Below are 23,797 nucleotides of genomic sequence, written 5' to 3' on the forward strand. Positions count from 1 at the left end.
TGCATAAATAACATGCTACTTTAAACTAAAGCTGCAATCCCAAGCAAACTTGGAAAGCAAACCCCATGGCCTGGTTCACATGACATGCTAAGCCAAACCTTGGCTTAGCAAGACTGCGCAAGCCTTGGAAAAACCTAGCCATTATGTTTTTGCGCCTGTAACCCAAGTTCCAGGAGCCATGTGGCAAATATCCCAGTTTCTAACACTGCTTCCAATGTTACAATTCTATGATCTTAACTACGTTGCTTGACTGTAGCTTGCCCTTATAAGCCACTTGTGCCAGTATGCAAGGAGAAAAACACACAGTGGAAATGGAAATGGTATTAACCATAGACTAAGGCAGAGATGTTTAAACTCTGGTCACCAACCTGGTGCCCGAAAATCTCCATGTAATAGCAATTGGACCCGTGCCAGTAGCAAAACACCTGAGGAATTTCGAACACTCGCTACAATGTCCTCCCTAGGAGCTTGAACACTTGTGTGGCATAGTTTAGCCTAGGAGGGTCTAAGTAGCCATACAGACAGGACTGTACTATAAGTAACTCAATGCTTGTCTAGTTGCAGATCACCCACTTGAGCACATGGCAATAAGTGATAGTTTCCCCCACCCATGCCACAAATTTTTGTTGGACAAGAAGAGGGGAGAATAATTATTCCAGATCATTTCCTAAACTGCCAGTTGTAATCCTCAGAACCTGCAAGAATTTGGGGTAGGGAGGGGGAAAGACTTGAATATACTTAATATTGCACTCAGTGTGCAGTCCTGTAAATGAAAAGTTACAAATACATACACATATTTGAGGATTTTTTTTATAGCAACAATTTAATTTGTTTTACTGCCTTGCAAACAGGACCTGCACCACTGTACAAGATGCAGCAAGAGTATCAAATATGTATTAAATTATAAAAAGCTAAATCTGTTACAAAATGATGCCAAGCTAATACAGATATATACATTCAAAACAGTACAATTCAGAAGTAGCATTTAATTGTATACATTGTTGGAGCGAAATTGGCTGAACCAACCTAAGCTCTGCATAAGAGTAGCAAAGGAAATCTAGGGCTAGACAAAGAAGATAGAGAATAATAAGGATAATCTGCAATAGCATCGTGTAATTTAACCTTATCATGTAATATTCACCTCATTTCAGAAAGGGCAAGACTGCAATAAAAGGGTTCTGAGAAGAGCGACAGGACTTGCATGTCTGAGAACAGATCTTGAACAATCCTAAAAACAAAAGGCCACAGTGGGAATTTTGCACATGGAAAAGGTAAAAGATGTTCTCTTTCAAGAAGAGGGATCAGTAGCAAATATTAATATTGGGACAGGGTATTGATTCCTGGTTCAGAGTACAGGAGAATCTTTTTAACAAAAACTGCAGAACCTGGCAGGCACTGAAACATACAGGATGAAAGAACAGCATGGAGGACTGTAAAATAGCCATTACAGAAGACTATCTGAGTCATACAGATGATAGTGGACGCCCTATGTTGAAAAACAGCACCATTCCATCATGCATCAAGTAGCTCCACTTTGGCCAACCTTTTTATAAAAAAATAGTTCTGCCAGAATTTGATGGAAGGAACTGAATGTCCAGATTAATCCAAGTCCTATACTACGTAGTAATAGGATCCAACCCATCAATCACCCCCACACACCCCAAAATACCAAACTGGCCCATATCCAGAAGCATTTCACATGTTGGAAACTGGAGGAGCAAACTTACATCATTCTGACTCTTTCAAGAAGGGTTAACCCACCTTCTCTCAAAACCAAAGCATACTAGTAATATATACTACAAGCAAAAATGAATCTTTTCTGGGGGGGGGGGAATCCAGTTGGGTAACAAAATGTTCAGATCTATGTAGTTATGTTTTTATAAGGAAAAATAAACCTTTATTTTATTATTAGTTCTACCACCATACAAATAGGGCAACCTGTACATGGGGCTACCCATGTGATCTGCACTTGGGAGATCTAGAACAAGAAAATCAGTTCCCACATGCAATAGGAAAAGGAGAATCAGGGAGCAGTAATAAGGCTAAACAGTAGAATCCAGGTCCAGGAGGCACATCAAACTGTGGTACTAAAAGAGGGTGGGAAGTAAATACACCAAACACTTGGAAATGATTAAACAAAATCCTCTTTCAATTTCTGCAAAGCTCTGGAAGCTGACTGGAAGAGTGTGTACTATTAGCAGGAAACCAAAATTCATATAACACTTCCTGTTCGACATATGCACATTTGTGTTAAGTTAACCTAATAAAGTAACATTGCAAGCAATAACCACAGGCTCTTTCTTTGCCCAAAAGTTTCAATCTTTCTCTGTTGAAATTAATTTAGCATTATCCCAAACAGCAGATGAGATAGTAAAGCTGTATCTAGACTGCCACTTCAGAATAGACACTCTTCCCTACACATACATACATACACAGTCTGAACCTTCTCCCCGAATTTCTAATTTTCTATCTACAGGACTCCTATTAAGGGACCCTTCCATCATGAAATCCCCCACCTGTGTGCTAGGGCATTGTTGCTTGAGTTTTTGTTTTTCCTTCAAAGCCAATAAAAGTGTGTCAGAAGCAAGAGGTCAGTGAAAACCAACCACTCAACTCTTTTTCCATGAATGGCACAGCATTTGTGTCCATCACACCAAGACAGTTGAGTGGGGGTTGCAAATAAGGATTGGTGGGGAAGGGAGCGGGGGGAAATGGCAACACAACCACAATTATACATTTTGTTTGTTGCAGACAAATTAATGCACTGCTATCATGTCACTCTGTTTCAGAAGTCCACATCTGACTGACTGAGCAGGTTTAAGAAAATTAAGAACTTACCTAGGTTATGATTATTTGTCAGGGGAAAGAAGAAAGTCTAATTTCACAGGGTAAATGAAAAGAAGTATTTATGCAAGCATTCATGTTAAACAACCTTCTGACTTATTCATGTTAAGCCTCTTTAAAGAATCAATTAAGAGTTGTAAAAGCTTTTTTCCCACCACAGAAAAAAGCTCCACTTTAGCAGCTAGTGTTATTAAACCATTTGTGGTACTGCATCCATTTAAATTATACCATACCCAGATATTTCTGAATGTGCTGTCATAAAGCTTTCCCACTCAATGCCCAAAACTTCAAGGTTTCCTCTCTCTTTTTTCTCTCAGCACATTCAAGAAGAACTCATATTGTGCAAAGTGTACCTATGCATACAGAGATCTGAGAATTCTCAAGCTCATTATTTTAATGTCACCCAGTCATATCCATATAATCATCCTCTATAAGGAATCCAAGTTACATTTCACCATGAATGGATGAAGTCTGAGTTTAAACCATTTACTGCAAAACCTAAAATAATCTGGTATGTCAGACTAATGTGGATAGCATAAGCCATGTCTTCCAAGCACTAAAAATGGAAATGATTTATTATTATTGACAACAGACAGTTCAGATTCTTCTCTGGGATAACAGTAGGCATTTGAGAGTTGAGAGGAGCCATAAGGGAAGTCTGCAAAATTCCAGTGGAAATGGAAAAACAATTTTTTAAAAAATGTTTCTGTTTTGAAACGGTGGTAGGAAAAACACAAGAGAATTAAGGGAAGTGAAAAGCAAACAATGATAAGTGCATTGCACTGCAAGCAAGGTCACAGGAATTTGAGCACCCATGTGAGCCTTAAGTGTCAACCCTCCATCCTTCCTCAACCCACCTCTGAAAAGGAAATATTTATATGTTACTGAGCCAGTGGCGTAGCGTGGGGGGTGCAGGGGGGGCGGGCCGCACCGGGCGCAACATTTGGGGTTAGGGCAAATCCATGGGTTAGGGGGCGCAAATCCACGGGTTAGGGGGCGCAAATCCATGGGTTAGGGGGCGCAAATTACTTGCCTTGCCCCGGGTGCTGACAACCCACGCTACGCCACTGTACTGAGCTATATATACACACATCTCTCAAGTCATCTTATCTCCTAACTCTGTGACTGTTATGTACTGAGTTGAATAGGATCCAAACTGCAGCAGTCTGATTGGTCCTAGAACAATAGGATCCAAAAGGCAGCAGTCTGATTGGTCCTAGAACAATAGGATTCAGAATGCAGCAGTGTGATTGGTCCTAGAACAATGCAGCAGTATGATTGGTTGGCAGGAACCACCCAATCATGCTCCAGATAGAAGTGAATCCACAACCTGACTGGCTTACAGTAGAATTCCGGAATTAGCCAATCATGTGCAGCCCATTGTGTAAATAATGTATATAAAGCAGATGCTTTGAGGGGACTTTCATTCATTCCTCCTCACCACTATGAGCTGAATAAAGAGCATGAAATCACTTTGCGACTCTGAGTATATTTCACTGGCGACGAGGATGGGATCCCGCTGAGCTGACTGCCACACACAGCACCGCCACCTGCCGCACCGCTGCCTCGCACTGTGTATCCAGGTGAAGGGGCACTTTTCGCCACAGCCCTCAGTGGTGGCTCGTCGAAATGCCTTCTACGCAAAGTGGCAAGCCCCTGGGGAAACCATAACTGAGTTTGTGACCTCTCTCCGCCAAGCCGCCCGGTTCTGCAACTTCTCAGAATTGGAGAACATGCTTCGTGACTGCCTCGTCGGTGGCCTGAAGGATGAGAAGCTGCAACGACGCCTCTACGCTAAGAAGAACCTAACATTCCAGGTCGCTCTGGAGGAGGCCCTGGCAACGGAAGCTGCCGAGAGGTCGATGCAAGAGGCACGGCCGAGCCAGCCGTCCCAACCGAGGGTCCACCACAAAGACCTCACCGACGACTCAGGATCCAACAGGGAGGAGGTGCACCGAGTACAGCAGCGCACTCATGCAGCCCACATACCACAGCTGCCTCGACGAGAAGGAGGGAACTGCGCAAGCTGTGGAGAAAGTCACGAGAGGAGGACCTGCCGTTTCCGCAACGCAGAGTGCAGGCAGTGCAGAAAATTGGGACACATCGCCCGGGTGTGTCGGGCTCGGCCCACCCGACGCCAGGCATCAGATGACCAATCCTAGAGCCCCAGGTCCCGGGACCCAATGCACCAAGGCAACTCGACGGAGCTCACGGACTTCCAGGTATACCAGTTGCCCCACCCCAACGTAGAGAAAAATTATGTAGAGGTACAGATAGAGGGGGCCCCATGCCGCATGGAGCTTGACACGGGTTCAACTCTATCCATAATCTCGGCAAGGACCTTAAGGAAACTGTGTCCTACTGGGGATCCCAAGCTCAGGCCGGCCCCATTCACCCTCCGGGACTTCCAGAAACGTAATGTCCCCGCAATGGGGGTGGGGGCCTTCAGGGTGCAATACCGAGGGCGGACGCGGCAACTGGACTTGCTTGTGGTCAAGGGCCCCTACATTAGCTTACTGGGATTGGCATGGTTTGGACCACTGGGGTCACCGGGGTGAACCACACGAGCTTACAAGTGGACGTGGACGCCATATGCAAGGAATTTCCGGGGGTTTTCTATGGGAAATTGGGACAGTATACGCCCCCCCCATTGCTCTACAGCTTGACCCTGCAGTACGACCAGTCAGGCTCAAGGCCCGCCGGGTCCCGTTCGCCCTGAAACCCCGTATAGACGAGGAATTGGACCGGCTCGTGGAGCAAGGAGTGCTGGAGCCGGTGCCTAATGCCCCCTGGGAAACCCCAATCGTCACACCTGTCAAGCCTAATGGTTCGGTCCGCATCTGCGCAGACTACAAATGCACCATAAACAAGGCCCTCACGGCCCATGCATACCCAGTACCAGTGGTCAGCCATGTCCTTGCCACCCTGGCTGGGTCAAAAATTTTTGGCAAGCTGGACTTGGCCCAAGCATATCAACAGCTGCCAGTAGATGAGGCCACAGCAGAGGCACAGACAATTGTGACACACAGAGGAGCGTTCAGGGTAAAGCGGCTGCAATTCGGTGTCAGCGTGGCACCAGGCATATTCCAGAATCTAATGGACTCTCTCCTTAAAGGGATTCCTGGCGTCACCCCCTTCTTCGATGATGTGTTGATTGCCGGGCCCACACCAGAGGAGTTTGAGGACCGCCTCCACACCGTTCTGTACCGTTTCCAGACGGTGGGTCTCAAGGTGAAGCGGGAAAAATGTCTACTAGGAGTGCCTCAGGTGGACTTTCTGGGATTTATGGTGGACACAGAAGGGGTCCACCCGACTGGGGACAAGGTACGGGCCATTTGTGATGCCCCAGCGCCCAAGAACAAGACTGAACTTCAGGCCTTCTTGGGACTATTGAACTTTTACCATTCCTTCCTTCCCCACAAGGCGGCGGTAGCGGAGCCCCTACACAGACTCCTGGACAAGCGGGCCCCTTGGGTGTGGGGCCAGTGCCAGGAGGCCGCATTCCAGGCAGTCAAGGACTTGCTTGTCTCAAACTCGGTCTTGGCACACTTCGACGAGAGGCTGCCGGTGGTGCTAGCATGCGACGCCTCGCCCTATGGCATTGGCGCTGTCCTGGGACACCAACTCCCGGATGGAAGAGAGGTACCGGTGGCATACTTTTCCCAGACACTCAACGCAACCAAGCGGAACTACTCGCAAATCAACAAGGAGGGTCTGGCAATCGTGAAGGGAGTAAAAAAATTCCATGATTTCTTGTACGGGCGGCCCTTCACCGTGGTGACTGACCACAAGCCGTTGCTTGGCTTGTTTGCCCCCGAAAAGCAGACCCCCCAAGTGCTGTCTCCTCGCGTCCTCAGGTGGTCAATTTTCCTTGCCAGCTACCAGTATGCACTGATTCACCGCCCTGGGAAGGCGATGGGCCATGCGGACGCCCTCAGCAGGCTACCCACTACCAGAAACAGGCCCCGAACCAGCACCTGCACAAGAGGTTATGAGCCCGGAGCTGCTTCCCGACCGCCCCATTCAGGCACAAGAAATTGCACACCATTCCAAGAAATATAGGGTCATCTCCCGGGTCCTGGACTGGGTGTGGAGGGGATGGCCCAGCAGCAGCCCCGGGCCAGAATTCGCCAGCTACACAACCCGCAAACATGAACTGTCGGCCCACAAGGGGTGCCTGTTATGGGGAAGCAGGGTCGTTGTTCCCCAGCCCCTCCGCAAAAGGGTCCTCACAGCCCTACACGAGACACACCCAGGGGTAGTAAGAATGAAGGCCCTTGCCAGGAGTTATGTGTGGTGGCCGGGGATCGATGGAGAGATAGAGGCCTGGGTCAAACACTGCCAGGCCTGCCAAGAATCCCGCCCAGATCCCCCAAGGGCCCCAGTCCAGTCCTGGGAGTCCGCCCGAGCACCATGGTCACGCCTGCATGTGGACTTCGCTGGCCCCTTTCAGGGGAAAACATTCTTCATAGTGGTGGACTCCTACACCAAATGGCTGGAAGTCGCACTGGTACCGTCCACTTCTACGTCCGCAGCCATCCGAGTACTACGCAGGCTGTTTGCAACCCACGGGCTCCCTGACACTCTCGTCTCAGACAACGGGACTGCATTTACGTCAGGAGAATTCCAAACCTTCACAGCGCAGAACGCCATCCGCCACATCCGTTCGGCGCCATTCCACCCTGCCACCAATGGCCAAGCAGAACGCATGGTGCGGACCACCAAGGACACCCTTCGCCGCATGACGCAAGGGGATTGGGAGTACCGCCTTGCCACATTCCTTCTAGCACAGCACAGCACCCCCAGCTCAACGACTGGCCGGAGCCCCACTGAACTACTAATGGGTCGGCGCCTTGCAATCAGATTGGACCGCCTTCACCCCGATGGAGCTCAGGATGAGGTAGTGGTGGGGGAAGGCAGGAACCCCCGGACCTTCGAGGCCCAGGACCCAGTGTACGCAAAGAATTTTGGGGCAGGCCCTGCATGGGTACCCGCCACAGTCACCAGGGTCACTGGCCCCGTGTCGTATGAGGTGCTAACAGATGGGGGGCAATGCAGGCACCGCCACTACGACCAGATACGGCGACGATTCCCGGGAGAAAACCAGGAGGAGGAGGACAGGTCAGAGGTGTCCCAAGGGAACAGTGGGGCAGTGAGGCCCATAGAGCAGCAGGGGCAAGCAGGAGAGGCAGAATCAGTAAATACAGAGAGGACCCGTGAGGCCGAAAGGACACCGGAACCAGAACCACGACTGAGCGAGCCGGTTGCGCCAGACCAAACAGCCCCATCACAGCCAGCATCCTTGGAACACGAGGCGACTCTGAGTATATTTCAGTGACTTTTATTCTTTTCACAAAAATGAAGGCTGCAATCCTAAACACAATGACTAGGGAATGAGTCCCAATTTACTCAGCAAGACACACTTCAGAATAGCCACACCTAGAATTGCAAGATGTATAAGGAAGCAACCCAGCCTGTATGCACTTGGGAGAGAATCCCAGTGGGGTTTATCTTTTGAGTAAACATGCAGAGGACCTGTCTGTGCTTATCTCACTCTTGAACCCATTTTCTGAAAGCAGGTTGGAAGCACTAGCTTCAGCAAACAGCATTTAGGCTGCTGTCCTTCCCTGGGAGCAAGTCTCCCTGAACTCAAGGGACTTGCTTCAGAGTAGCATAGGATTGCACCGTTACATTCTATTTACCCCTGAAATATTGAACTACAGATGTCTTGTTTCACCACGGCACATTCAGTTCATTGCTTTTATTTCTATTTAAAAAAGAAAAGGGGAAAGGAAATAGGTCGATTGATATTCTGCACAAAAATTTAGTTCAGAGCTAACCATTTGAACTAACCCAATCATTGTCGCCAACACTTCTCTCTCTTTCCTCACAGAGTAGGGGAATGACTTACACCTACCTACTGGAGAATCTCAAGAGAGACAGAGAGAGAAATAGTAACAGTGCTGCTCTACAGGACATATTGTATAATCATCTCAGAAACAGCAATGTAAAACATGCAGCCGGAGAACCTGAGCTCGGGACTGATAAAGGACCCGAGCGTTAAGTGGCAGTGGAGGCATAAATCAGCCGGCAACTAGCCTGCCTTGGAGCAGCCGGGTTTCCTCCAACTCACCAACAACCGGCCACGGGGTTCTCGCAAGCGTGGCAGGCAGGAAAGGAAAGGAAAGCAGCGCGAGCCTTTGCAAGCAGCGGCTCCTCTCGTGAGGTATTTGCACACACACATACACAAACCCCGCCTGCCCGCCCGCCCGCTTTCCAAAGGCCGAAGAAGTTTTAACTTCTGCCACCTAAGCAATGTGAGCCTGCCGCTTTCACTTTGACAGGCGAGCTGTGTGCAAACACACAAGCACACACGGAGCCCGGCACCTCCAGAATCACCAGTTCTCACCACCACCAGCAGAACCAGTGTACCAGCCCAAGTGCCCCGGACAGCTCGCCCCCGCCCTCCGCCGCCCCGCGCGTCCTTCACGAAACGCCCCTCCGCAGCAGAAGCCGCTTCCCAGCAACAGCCACTTACCAAGAGGGCCAGCAGCAACATCCTCCCTGCGAAGCACTTCGTCCTCCCAAAGCTGCGCCCCGCCAGACCCATCACCGACTGCCGCTCGCGCTGGCAGAACGAGGAGCTGCTGGCTCTGGCGGCTGCTGCTGCTGCCACGTCTGGCTAGGCATGCGCAATCCACAGGGAAAATCCTGCTACACTGGAGCGGAGCGCGGAGCGGCCGAAGTGCATGCTGGGAAGCGTAGTCTCTCCGGCGGCTCAGGTCGTTGGGTAACGGGCGAGGAAACAGGTGGGAAGAAGTATCGGATTAACACGTCTGCTGCAGGGTATAGTCTAATCCGAATTGGCATAGGAAGGGGGGCGCGCGGCGGGCGTCCTCCATGAGGTAGCAGTAGATGCTTCCTCTGCAGAGACTAAGAGCCTGAGGTCTGAGCAGAGCAATCGCTGCTTCAAATCTCATTCTGACTGGTAATCGTTTCAAAATAACCGGCGTGAGCAAAGTAGAGGGGGGATGTAGATGCTTGGTTAAGATTTTGTTAGCATACCTGAAAGGGGGCAGGGCTTTTTCTTCATGTTTTGTAAATAAACACTGGGGTGGGCATGCAAACTGCTTGTTGGTTTAATATGTCTATGGACATATCTCGGCTTATCATTTATATTTATTTTTTCTAGAAACTCTTCCAGTCTTGAACATTACAAAAACGAAAACAGCAGCAGTTTCTTGGTAATTTACACTGAAATCCTGGCCATGTGTACTCAGCAGTAAATCCTTTTTAATTCAATTAAGCTTATTCCCTGGTAAGTGGAGTTTAGGACTGCATCCATTATTTTGTGTAAACATTACTGGTTTAAAACACAGCTAGATTGTTCTTTTCCTCAAGTCGGGCTGAAGGCAGTTTTAGGGAAAGTGCATCAAAATGCAGTATTTCATAAGGAATAATAATAATACTCTGGGCGGCTCCCAACAGAATATTAAAAACATGATAAGGAAAACAACAGGACAGATATGGATTGTGGCAAACGTCATGTGTACACTGCTTCCCAAGCCACTGCTGGGAGCACACTGGGTGCAGAGTAAATAAGGGTGTGTACCCAGCCTTCATTTCCCAGTGTTACAGTTAGACCAGCCTACCTGACTGGCACATGTACAGCTTCAAGAACCCCACTATAAAATCACAGGCACCTTGCAGATTTGTTTTGAAAAGCATCTCTTTCGCACACGTGGTGCCTCTCACATCTCCATAAAAGAGCTTATGAGCCCCACAGAACAAGCAGCCTCACACAGAATCCTATACAATAAGGCACCCCCCTGCTCCATGGCAGTAAAAACAAAAGAACACCCAAATGCCAGACGCTATCAAACACCTCAAAATGCTTCTAGGATAGCCATGCCTAGGATGGATATTCCCTGCAATATCACAGTTCTGTAAAACATTACCTTCTACATATATCCCATTGCACAAATACCCCTAAAATGGCAGAAGCACTTTACAACCTGCCTTATAGCATGCCATTAAATTGAGTACAGTCTCTTCTAATTGGCAACAACTCTCTTCACAGTCTTTTTTAGCCTTGCTACCTCAAGTCCTTGAACAAGTAGCTCCAGGTATTGAACCTGGGAACTTATACATATCAGCCCCAGCCAGCATGACCCATGGTCAGGGATGATGGGAGCAATAGCAAAATCTTGAAGGTACCAAGTTAGCTACCCTGTATGCCAGGAATAGAGAACCTGTGACCTTCCAAATGTTGTTGGACTCCAACTCCCATCTGCCCCTGCCAGCATGGCCAACGGACAGGGATGGTGGGAGCGAGAGTTAGGGTTGCCACCCGTCCCTAGAAATATGTGATTGTCCTTTTTGGGGAGAAAAGTGTCCCCTGCCCTGTTTGGACGGGATGCCTTTTTTCATGTATTCAGGCTCATTCTCATCCTCAAAACTGTGCGAGCAGAGGGTGGGTCCGGTGGGAGGAGGAGAGGGAGAGCCTGAGCAGGAGTTTGTATAGGGAGGGTGGGTCCATAAGGTGGAGAGTGAGAGCAAGAGTTATTGTGGGATGGTGAGCAGAGAGTGGGGTGGGGCCAGGAGGAGGAGTTTGAGAGAGGGGGTTTTTGTGCAGGCAGAGGGTGAGTCCTGGAGAAAGAGGGGTGTTTCACGGGCCTGGTCTGTCCATCCACCCAGTGGAGTGCAGGGGGAATTGGGAAGGAGTTTATGCACAGAGGCAGGTGGATCAGAGAGCGAGTGCTTTTGTTGCTGTTTTCACTGAATAAACCACTGTAGCCCCCATGTGCCATTGTAATGGATTTCTTTGAAGTCATTTCTCCACCCAGTGAAGTAATTTTTAGCCCTTCAATCCCACCCCCCACCCTGTCCTGTCCTGTATTTTGCCCAACCTGTTCTTTATTTTGCCCGACCAACGGTGGCAACACTAGCTGGAGTCCAAAGGCACCTGTAGGGCCACATGTTTCCCATACTTGCCATATACGCATATAAAATGAAAGAGATTGTGAGAATGTGCTTTGGCTGCTCTGTTAATGACAGGGGAACAATGTTAGGCATCCCAGATCCATAGTCCAGATACAGGCACAGGAATGTTCTGATTTGCAGGTACTTAAAAACTAGGGCTGCCATATGTCCGGATTTTCCCAGACATTACCAGGATTTCAAAGGCGGAAGTGACATCTGGGTGGCAGTTTGTCCTGGATCTTCGGCAAATAGACCAAAAAACATGGGGTTTTTGTGTTTTCATAAAAAGACAGCTGAACAACTTTTGGGTTTTCCTTTAAAAAGCTCAACAATTTCGGTGGTTTCCTAAAACACTCAACAACTTTTGGGGTGTCCTGGTTTTTACCTTTTGAAATATGGCAACCCTAAAACAGGCTTAACTAGCACCTCGTCAGGGAAATTTAGGAGAGTTAGCTGTATTCAGCTAAGTCATACTCGGACATTACAATAACTTAGGACTATTGATCTCATTGGGTGTACTCAAAGTATGACTGGATGCAACCCAGAATGTTCAGCCCAACAGAAGTGTGTTGAAATGGGAAAAGGCAACAATCAAGCTCCCCAATTTTGTACATAGAATCACTAAGAAAATTCGAGTTGTGTAATGCAAAATACAGAAATGAGTAAATATAGAGCCAAGGAAAACTTCTAGATAGTATTATTACATTCACTATGCACCCACTTTTAAAAGACATTATTTTGATTGCTAGCCCACCCAAAAATGAGGGCTAGGGACCAGTTGCAATTCTTCAAAGTAAAAGCATATAAATTATTCAAATAAAAATACAAGCCACACAAATAAGGTTTTAAAGAAATAATATTAGTGTCTGAGAGCCTAAGGGCAGGAGTTCTGCAGCGTGCGGCAGCCATCAAGGATTTGTGTCTATATAACTTGGCATAATTGACATACTAGAAACACATCCATGAAATGTTAATGGGGTGCTTTCATTTGTTCAGACAACCAGATTAACACATTTACTTAGAATGAAGTTCCACCAATTTAAATGCAACTTTATTTTCAAGTATGACTGCTGGCCTAGGTTTCTTACTCAGAACTACGTACAACTGAATTCACTGGGGTTTACTTATGAAGAAACATTGTTAGGATCATATTGTTAAGATGCTTAAGAATGCACCTTAAGATCCTGCTAAGTCACACACAAGCTTCACTAAATTCTAAGGGATTTAACTCCCAAATAAGCATGCTTCAGATTGCTTCAGTATTGTGGTATGAAACAGGGAAATACTTTTGCCATTGGGTTCCACCATTAGCAGCTTTATTGGTTAAAAACTATATGGTAGCAAGGCGATTGTGCTTTTAATGCTATTAGTGATGTCTCACCAGCCTGGTATACATTTCCACTGTAGCTCACAGTGCCAAATACATAGTCCAACACGATCATAGCTTTTTGCCATTTTTTCTAGTCCTTGGGCAGGCTTGGAGAAGGAAGATACCCTCAGTACAACCTGTGTTAGTTCTGCTGGTGTGTGAGAAGTGGTTTCATTTCAGCCTTGATTATGTATTGGGAACTCTTCAAAACTTCCAAGTAAACAAATGAAGCACAGCCTGTCCAGAATCAATTTGTGTAACCTTCATTTTGATCATTATATTTGAATGATCATCTCATCCCAGATAACTAATTGGTACACTTCCCAAATCATAGGCATGCAGAGAGCAAGTAATGTCTGGCATGGCCAGTAAGCCTTGCTAGGAATACTAATGCCTAGGTAAGTAATTGAGTGTATAATGTAATTGGTCACTGCATAATCAGGAAATTTCTTAACCTACAGCCAAACAGTGTGTGAAATAAGGGTAGGGAACTTGCAGACATAGAGATGTTGCTGGTTGGAGTCCAACTCCCAATGGTCAGGGAAGATGGGAGATGCAGTCCAATCACATCTGGGTGATCACAGGTTCTGTACTCCTGTTGCAAAGTGTAACAGTATAGATTTGTTAACCTGTCACTGTAATAACCTGTCACTGTAATCCCAAAGTGAAAAAAGTGAAGCCATTATGAGTAATACTATTGGTACATGGCTCTTGGTTGCATTCTATGTTTACTTGACTTGTATATGTTTATTGTCTCAAATCACTAAATATTTTCTTTTTGTTAATGGTGCCTGCAAATGTGGTGAAGCAACAACACTGCTAGTACATTTGCAAAGCTAAGCAGGGTCTGGTATGGTTTCAAATTGGATGGGGAAACGTGTTGAGATTCCAGCATTGCAGGGGGTTGGATGAGACGATCCTCAGGGGTCCCTTCCAACTCTAGAGTTTTATGATTCTATGAAATCAAGCCTACCTTGTGTGACATTATAAAGGCCAGTTCAAACATTACCATCTGCACTCACAAACTGCTTTCTATGCTCACATGGAAGACTTCCAACCATTTTTGTATTACTAAGCTCATTGTTCATATAAGCATCATACAATGTGCGCTAAGAAAGCACACAGACTTTAACATTTTGGAATCTTTGAGACCATGGTATAGCAGAAGTCCATAGACTCTCCACTGACATGTTATGCCTACCTCACAACTATAGATGCTGGCAAGTATAAAAAGTGGTGCAACATCTGAATCAGCCCCCGCCCCCAAACCAGGTATAATTCAGTGTGATCCTTAGAAATATTGGTTACCTGAGCATAAAAACTGCATGCAACCTCAACTGTACTGGTAGAAAACTGTCCATAATTCTTGCTGGAAGAGAAGAGGAAGCAGATAATAACTGCTGTTAATTCTCACTCACACATACACACGTAATTAAAAATAATACACCTCTCCACCGCTCAATATATAATATTGGATATGCAAGTAGAGAAATTCCTTGCTATCTACATAAGTGACTCCTTTTACACAAACCAAAAAAATAAAATAGATTCACCTGGTAACTCCCAGGCACTTTTAAACAGATTTCCATTTGTATTATACAGACACAATTATCCCAGCCTGTGTGCACTCTTCTGGTTTCCCATGGATTTCTGAACCTTCAATGATTATCATAACTTCTCTTTGATTCCTTTGTGCCAAAAAATGCTTACATCTTCAGGTGCTCTATAGCACAGTCGCTGCTCTTAAAGAATGCAAAAGCAACCTCAGTATGAAAAATTTGCCAAGCTAGGTTGGCAGGACGGCTTTTATCAGACCGGAAAGCAGAAATGCTCCCTGCAATAGCAAAAAGAGAGAGAGGGGAGAGAGCATCTTTCAACACAAGAGTGGCTTACTTTACACGGCAATTCAAGGAGACTGCATCTGCAACAGGGAACAAAATCACATCATGTTTTGACAATTTCCAGCTGTAATAGCACCTAGCTTTTACACAGTCATTTCCAAACAGAGGCTTCAAAAACTATTCAGATAGGATATAATTGTCTTTATAATACTTGTGCAGGTTGGAAAGTGGACCAACGACAGCAATTCACACAAACTACGCAGCAAGTCAATAGATAAGGCAGCTTCATTGAATTACAGCCCTGGATCAATCTGTACTAACATGTTGCCTTTATTTTTGATGTCTTGCTTTGGTTGTTTCCTCTCATAATCACTTAGTTTGTTTTGTGTGCTTCCATTATTCCACTTTGCCTTTGTTCTCGTATGCGAAGTCTGTTATTGTCGAAGTTCCCTTCCCTGTTTTGTCAGTTTTCTATGGATTTCAAACCCAGTCTTAGGTTTGGCACAGTCTTTCACAACAAACTAGAAAAATGCCCTCCAAATGGTTGGCATCTGTATGGAAGTATTGCCATAAATAATGGTTTGCAGCTGAGTGGATGGGTGATGCCCTATTTATGACCAGTTCCCCATGGGGCCTGCTTCCTACCATTCACATCCACACCAACAGCTCTCTTATACCATTTAAACTGTAATGTGCTCCCCCCCCCACATCATTCCAGGAACTATAGTTTGTTACAGGTGCTGGGAATTGTACTTCTATCTCCTAGCAACTTTGAGCACCCTTAACAATATAGAGTTCTCCATATTCACATTCACTTTAACAGCCATGTGGGGTCTAAGAGGCTTGGATGTGGATGTCCCTTGGACATGCTTGCCTTGATCTGCTGCCTAATCAGCAGGGCTGACCCATCCATAAGGTAGGCTGAAGCAGTTGCCTTGGGCAACAGAAGTCCAAGAGATGGTGTCCCATGGGCTCACCACCAGCTGCACTGCCTCCACTGTGATCTCACTGGAGTCAGGTGATTGTTGGAAATGTAATGATATGGAAGGAACTTTCTGTCATATGTGATGGACCTGTAGAATAGCTAAGGAATATGGTTTAGCTCAGTATTACATCCCAACATAAGTTCATGACTCATTGGACACCTTGGCTGACACTGTCACAAGAGCAGCATCTTCATCACTGCAGAGCCAAGCAACTTTATCCTGGAAGTGCTAAGTCAACCAATCCCTGTCAGGAGTGACCAACCTCCAGACCACATAGAAGAACTCCACTGGGTGGCTACTCAAAGATACAATAGAAACCATTGCTGTATTGCTTTATTTCTTGGTATAATTATTATTTGAATTAGAGAAAATTGGTTCACATTAATTATTCACAAACTTTATTCCAGCTAAGCCCACAGGATTCCCATAGACAAAGATCACACATACAGCAACAATGCATAAATGCCTAACAAGATTTTCAACATAGCCAATATTAAATTAGTAATATGAACACAACAACCAGTTCATAACTACTATTAAAATGCCATACAAACCTGTGTCTCTTATTAGGTACAACCATGACTGAAACCTTAAAATGTAGTCTCTGTGTACCCTGTACTTCCCCTCTCCATTACTATCAGGCATTATTTCTAGAATATGTTTACACAATTATCCATTGTGATCGTCAACCAAACAAGTTTCATCAGATGCCGTTTAATGTAGGAGAAGGGGGTCCTGCTTTTCCTGAGCCTCCGAAAAGCAGCACAATAGACCTCCATCTCCTGCCTGAAGAATGTGAATCGGGGCAACCCCTTAGCATGGGATAGAGCATTGCCCCACATTAGGCAAAAACTTCCTGCATTACATGGGATTTGACTAGATGACCCTTGTGGTCCCTCCCAACTCTACAATTCTGTGATTGAATCTATGAAGGAGAGTGCCTCCTCTTTTCTGTAGTCTCCAGACGGGTATGGTCCCTGTGTTATTGAGTAGGTCTGGTGGTCAAGGAGGTGACTTCTCAGGCTAAATGGATTTCGAAGAAGGCATCCGTGAGAGCCCTAGCTTTGGTTCCCTGGGCACTGGAGCATTTGCCTGAGGATCAGGCACCCAGTTAAGTTGTCCAGCGGAACGCAGCCAGCTTATCGTCCTCTGACTCTTAACTCAGGAACAGGGCTGTGACAGCAATGTCCTCTACAGCCACTTCTTATTAAAGCGCTGGTGCAAGAGAACAACTAATTAAATTATTCTCATACATATTAACTGTTGGATTTGCTTTTAATGTTTTAACAATGACCTAGATGCCCGGTTTCTTAAACGTAAATAATGGAAGGTTCTTAACAAGAATCTCTGTGTTATTTTGAGGTTAAGGAATGTGTGCTGAAGGTTTGCAGTTTGCTTATTTCTTTATTTATGTATGAATCACTTCCATAAAACAACTTAAAGTAATTTAACAATAAAAGCACACATAACAACAATTTCAAGTCTAGTACACCTACAGAGTGGGATAAGAAATCTTGTCTTAAAAGGCTTGTTGGAAAAGAATGGTCTTCAATAGGTGCCAAAGACTTTTCTAGAGACAGTTTGACATATGCTTGAGATACTCCTTATTTTTGTTGATATTTTCCTTATGGCTTACTACAATTGCAAAGACAGAATAAGTTGTAATGTGGGTTTGGGAGGGAGAGTGAAAGAGATATTATGTACCTGTTAAATTCTGTTCTTTAAAACAATTCCTTAGCACAGAATTATATTTATTACTTAAGAACAAGACACTGGGAGTTACTTTATAATGAGTCAGGCTATTAGCCTATCTACTCCACTGTTCTGTGGCCTGCACAAGCTTCCCAGGGTCTGAAGTAGGGGCCTTTCTTTATCATTAGCAATACCAAATAATGAATGATCTACATGAAAGTGTGCTCTCTCTACTACTGAGCTATCGATCTCTCATGTAGGTTGTTAAGACTAACAAGGGAAAAGAGAGAGGAACTGGTGTTGAAGAGAGTGCATGATCCTATGTTCTGGCTCACAAATTGCAGAAATTTGTTTGCAAGGAGCCAGCACTACATATGAAGAGGGATTGCCCTTTGTATACAGTTCTACCTATTTGTGGATGACCAGCATCTGGCATGGAAGCTGTAAATTAATGAGCTCAAAAGGGAATACGGGAATAACCCAGAAAAAGTTCAGAGGAGATTCTTCTATAGTCATTGGCATGTCTCTTTCTACCCGGGCCTTTGCTAGGTTGTATCTTACAACTGGGTCTTCTCCCCCTCCTGCGTAGACGCCTGGTAAGAAAACTGTCCAGCAATCAAACAGGTACTCCTGTGACTCTTCCACCTTCACTTCTGTGTTCTGAGGTGATGTGGTAGAACTGGGGAATGAGGCAAGGTTTGAGATGTGGGAGGAGAGGTGCTTGGGGGACCCAGGTGAAAAATTATTGAGATGGAGGTCTTCAGGCTGCCTTTGGACTACTGCAGATTAATTCAAGCCTTCAGTTGGAGGGGAGATCTCCACAGAGCTCTAAGTGTCTTCCCAGAGTCTTGGTTGGATGGTCCTGCTACTACTGTGTTATTTGTTAATTCTGGAATTATTTTCAGGAATATCGAAAAGGTTAAGAATTAAAAAGTCTTAATTCCATCACCCTTTGATGGAATTGCCATTCATGGAAATGGAGGGAACCATCTATGTTACTCTAATTTCTAGGTTACTAAAATAGTTCTAGACTGGCCTCTTTGAAATCTTGCCCTAATTTAACATTATATAGATGGCTTATATGAGCACAGTCCTTATGGGGTACTTAACCCTACGAAATTGTCAGCACTGTGATTTTCAAAATGAAGCATTCAGTCTTGTATTTAACAGGGAAAGTTTATTTATTATTTGCATCTTGGTTTTCTTTTCTTTTCTAGTACTCACCTAAGTAATTAAGAACCCCATAAAGTATATTCATGTAGCTGAGCAGTTCTCTGACTAATGAAAGGGGAGTCAGTCCACTTTGGTATTCAATACTGGTATGCCTAAATGTTGTTATTGCCTTATTTTTGGCAGTAACACTGGATATTTGCCTCATTCCTTAACAATGCGTCATTTCTTTCCAGAATGAAGCTGTATTGTGGTTACTGCCATCATGTAGCCAGTCTCTGCCCTTTGCATTTCAGATGTGCTAATTATTTTGATATCTTGGTGTGCTGCCAACCGCTATTGCAAGCATTCAGTATTCCCTTAGCTTTATTGTCAGTTCCTGACTTGGTGGCAAGCAGCTATACAGCAGCGTATATTTTGCTTTCACTAGTTTACCAGAGGGAGCAATAGGGATACACACATTCATCATTCCCAAGACGTCAACTTATAGGACACTATACATACAGTTCTATAGGAATGTGATGCACCCTCAGGTTCTTTATGCAAAACACATGCACCCTGTCTGAAGTGAGACAAAAATAGCTGCATGCATATCAACAAACTCTACCAAAGCTCTTTTGTTTGTCATCTTAACTACAGGGAAGAGTATTGCATTCCTCCAGCATTCTTTGCAGAAGCGCAATGCAAGCGATCCTTCCCCGTCTCTGAAGGAGTAACACATTTAGAAAAGTGCTCATAAGGCTATCATGAGAAGGGCAGGATAAGTTGGACGTTCTGTATGAATTTTCACCAGACTACTCAATCGTGTGAATATTGAGAAAGAAAGTGACCTTGCAATGCCTCACACACGTGAAATAGGATCACATAGATCAGGCCATTGCCATAACCTTTCTTAGCTTCATGGCAAGTCCTACTATTAGGTAGAGTAAGGCGGAAGATGCTGCAGGGTGGGCAGCAGCAGGGTGTTACAGGAGGATGGAGAATATGGCCTAGTAGGTTGCCTGAATCCTCCTTGCCAATGTTGAAATAAGATCCAGTTTGGTCAACGTTTGAGTGTGGAAATGTGGGGTGGGTGCCATCTTGCCTTTTACCTTAGGCAACAAAAAGTATTGGGCTGCTCTTGACCATCTTATTTGGAATGTAGTAAGAACTTGAATTTAAAGTGCCATTCTCTGTGCGCATGTATGCTTTGTCAGTGTCTTAGCAATTTTTCTCCATGTTGTTGTCACCATCTCTCCTGGTATCTACTAACTACTCCTTGCCTGGCCTCAGTAGGAAACTAGCTGCCTTCTTCTTGGTAGGCTCATCCTGCACATTCACTGTACAACAGACACTATGGGCAGATCTACACACACGGTTTATAACGTTAAGATGGACACATTGCGTTTTGCTTGTAATGTTAATATTGTAGTGCATTATGACAATGTGATGCCAGAGGGTGCTGCAGAGCAATCAAGAACCGGCAGTAGCGAAACTGTGTTTGGACAAACAAAAGGTAAGGAACGTTTTGAATTTACCAGTATGCCCTGTGACGTTTTAGAATGATATATCTAATATCATGCTTATAATATTTAAAAGGTCGGTGAAGATTCAGCCTATTTCATTTAACTTTAAGGAGCCTGGGATGGATTAGAACATGCAGAGCTTCCGAAGCTCCTACACTGTTCCAGTCAATTTTTTCTCAGACTGTCAGTACTCTGACTGTCAGAACTCCTTATTAAATTCTGCTAATGACAAGATAGTAAAACCTCAGCAGTATTTGGGAGTAAACCTGGTAACATGGACCCAGAGTGTCAGGGATAGACAGTATCTGAAAGCCCCAAAGTCACAGTATGGAGTTAAAAGGATAGACTGGATTTATTTATAGAAATCAAAACTGGCAGGGCATTGAAAGGAAAAGGAAGAAAAGGAATACCCAATTTATAGAAGGGAAAAAGAGAAAAATGGGTGACCTGTTTATAGAATTGTATCCCTTCACAACAGGGGTTTTAAATGTACCCTTGAGTACTCCCACTTGGGGTGTGTGTGTGTGTGTGTGTGTGTGTGTGTTTGTTTTGAAGCTAGGCTTGCAGAAATAGCTAATATTTTAAATGAGAAGGTAAACGCTACGAAAAAAACCAAACACACACCTATGCAGTGGCGTAGCATGGGGGTGCAGGGGGGGCCGGCCGCACCGGGCACAACATCTGGGGGTTAGGGTTAGGGGGCGCAAATCCACGGGTTAGGGGTGCAAATTACTTGCCTTGCCCCGGGTTCTGACAACCCACGCTACGCCACTGCACCTATGTACATGTCTGTGTCTTGGGGGGGGGGAAATCTTTTTCTTAGTGGGGAAGACAGAGCAGAACAGAAAGAAAACTGGAAAGGAAAAAAGGAATACCTTCCTATCAATGGAGGATGTCGTGGAATGGATGGATGGATGCAGAGGAGTGGTGGAAACAAAACAGCTCAGGCCTAGTGATCACAGCAATTATTCCCAGTAGGTCTTGCCCCAATGAGGCAGTTGAGAGGAGAGAAGGGCCTCTGCCTCCTGGCCCCCTTCCTCCCCAGCCTCCGCTTCAGCCTCGGGACCTCTCTGAACTGATCACCTAGTAAGCTGGGCTGTGGTGTCTTGCCTGCCTCAGTCTCTTAAAGTGCACATCCCACTATTCTCAATGCCTTGGAGCCCGCCTTTTTCATGGTGACGGGGGCACCTTTGGTTCTGGTGATGTGGGCACTCCCCCTGCCTCCTGTGAACTGGCAGCTGCCCCTTCAACATCCTCTGATGTCCCTTGAATCCTTCCTAAGTCCCCAACCTCCCCTTCCCCATCTTCAGCTTGTCCTGGTATGTACCAGTTGTAGCCACACCCTTCCTCTTCACCAGCATCCTGCCAGCTCATGACAGTCTTGCTTATTATGATGGTCTTTCCTGGAGCTTACACAGCTCTCCATGAAACCAAAACTCATGCACTGCACATACACATAGAGATCATCATCTTCAGCAGAGTCCCAGGTGGAATCTACACCCATATAAAAACCGTTCTGAAAATGCTTTTTAAAAAACATTTTTAAAAATGCATCGAATTTCCCATAAGTCTCACTATCGCCATCTAGCGTCACATTGTATATTGCACTTAAAACACAAAACGTTTTATTTGCAGCTGTATAGCTGAGTCCCCAGGGACGCGGGTGGCGCTGTGGTCTAAACCACAGAGCCTAGGGATTGCCAGTTGGAAGGTCGGCGGTTCGAATCCCCGTGACGGGGTGACCTCCTGTTGCTCGGTCCCTGCTCCTGCCCACCTAGCAGTTCGAAAGCACGTCAAAGTGCAAGTAGATAAATAGATACTGCTCCGGCGGGAAGGTAAACGGCGTTTCCATGCGCTGCTCTGGTTCGCCACGTGACCCGGAAGCTGTCTGCAGACAAACACTGGTTCCCTTGGCCTATAGAGCGAGATGAGTGCCGCAACCCCAGAGTCATCCGCGACTGGACCTAATGGTCAGGGGTACCTTTACCTTTAGCCGAGTCCCCAGTGCCACAAATGTGTTTTTTGAGGTCCACACACTCCTTAGAGCCCCTTCTCACCCCAGTACCATAAACTGGCCTATTTGCTGTAGCATAATAATCCATAACTAAAGCCTCTCATTTGTGTGCGTGTAGTTTTTTCTGATTTACTTTTCTTGCTCTGCAGCCTGTCCTTGGTCAATAAATCTCTCAAATTCCATCCATTGTCTACCTTTCTAGGTCCCAGAGATGTTTCTCCACTGTTGCTGTGTCCTTCCTTTTATGCAGATGCAGGGAGTGTCTGGGGAGTCTTCCAGAATCACTATCATCCTCTCTTATCTTGTCATTTCCAACCTACCCACAACTTTATCTGCACAGTCCAGGAAAGAGGGCACACAGAAAGCAACAGCAGCCCCCGCATCCTCCAGGTGCCTAGTTTTGTGTCTAAGCATCCTTTGAATCCACCCTTCTCTGTTCTTTGGACCAAACTGCCACCTACCACTCATTCATTTTGAGTGGTGCGCATGCTGATTCCAAGCCCATATTATGGTTTTGGTCAGCCCTGGACAGTGCCGTCTGGCTTGCCTGGGGAGTCCAAGTTTGCTCTGTCTTGAAAACCCATTGCTATACAATAAGGGATTTTTAGTAGCTCTGCCTGTGCTCTTCTAGCACCAGAATCCACGGTGCGTGGAACAAGGGTCAGAATGTTTCATGGACCACTTCCAAATGACTCTGGAGTTATCAGACTTTTCTGTGAATATAAACGTGCTGAAAAACATTATTATCCCATGCTCTTCCAATTTTACTTATTTAATTGTACAGTACCTGTGTGTTTAGGATTTTGTGTGCACATTCACATGCTGAGGCCTCTTTGGAAACTTACCATGCGTATCATGTCTACACCACTGAGTGCATGGCCCTCAATTGAAAAAAGAGGAGGAGGGACAGCTAAGTGACGAAGACAAGCAATGAAGCTAGTATGTGTAGGCATAGTGTTCTGGGAGATATAAACTGGGAATAACCCTGAGACACTAATAAAACACAGGCCAGCAGAACTCTTACAGAGCAACAGAATGGAGTGCAGATGTAACCAAGTGGGTCATTGGAAAAAGTTCAATTGCTCCATGTGTGACAGAGATAAAGCAAGCTACTTTAACAAAATAAATGCTTCAAGTGGAGAGCTATATTTAAAAAAATAAAAATAAACACAAAGTGATGGAGGGGCCTGGATACATTATTAATTTATCTATGGACAAAGGGTAATTGGCAGTGCTTAAAAATGCATGAGTGTGCAGCAAATGTTCAGCCTTCTGAAACAGAGGTTGACAGTGAACAATGCTATGGTTGTAGAAGTTTACATGCACCTTTGTCTATATCAGGGGTGCAGAAACCGTGGCCCTACAGATGTGGTTGGTTGGACTTCAACTTCTAT

The 23,797-nt window shown here is 45.5% G+C and overlaps 1 protein-coding gene and 1 long non-coding RNA gene across 2 annotated transcripts in view; one reads left to right on the forward strand and one right to left on the reverse strand.

The window, feature by feature from the left end:
- PDIA5 (protein disulfide isomerase family A member 5) overlaps positions 1–9,511 on the reverse strand; it is a 144,156-nt gene extending 134,645 nt beyond the window's left edge. The window contains exon 1 of the mRNA XM_083585542.1: positions 9,383–9,511. Coding sequence (XP_083441668.1) covers positions 9,383–9,454 — 72 coding nt within the window. The 5' untranslated portion in view covers positions 9,455–9,511. The remainder of the gene's footprint in view (positions 1–9,382) is intronic.
- Positions 9,512–9,542: 31 nt separating this feature from the next.
- LOC310749442 lies at positions 9,543–23,542 on the forward strand. The gene is made up of 4 exons (XR_014541630.1): positions 9,543–9,653; positions 10,037–10,088; positions 20,296–20,379; positions 22,606–23,542. It is a non-coding gene; the product is annotated as an uncharacterized lncRNA (long non-coding RNA).
- The last annotated feature ends 255 nt before the right edge of the window (positions 23,543–23,797 follow it).

Source organism: Podarcis filfolensis (genome assembly GCF_964270895.1).
Source record: "Podarcis filfolensis genome assembly, chromosome: 1".
Taxonomy (NCBI): Eukaryota; Metazoa; Chordata; class Lepidosauria; order Squamata; family Lacertidae; genus Podarcis; species Podarcis filfolensis.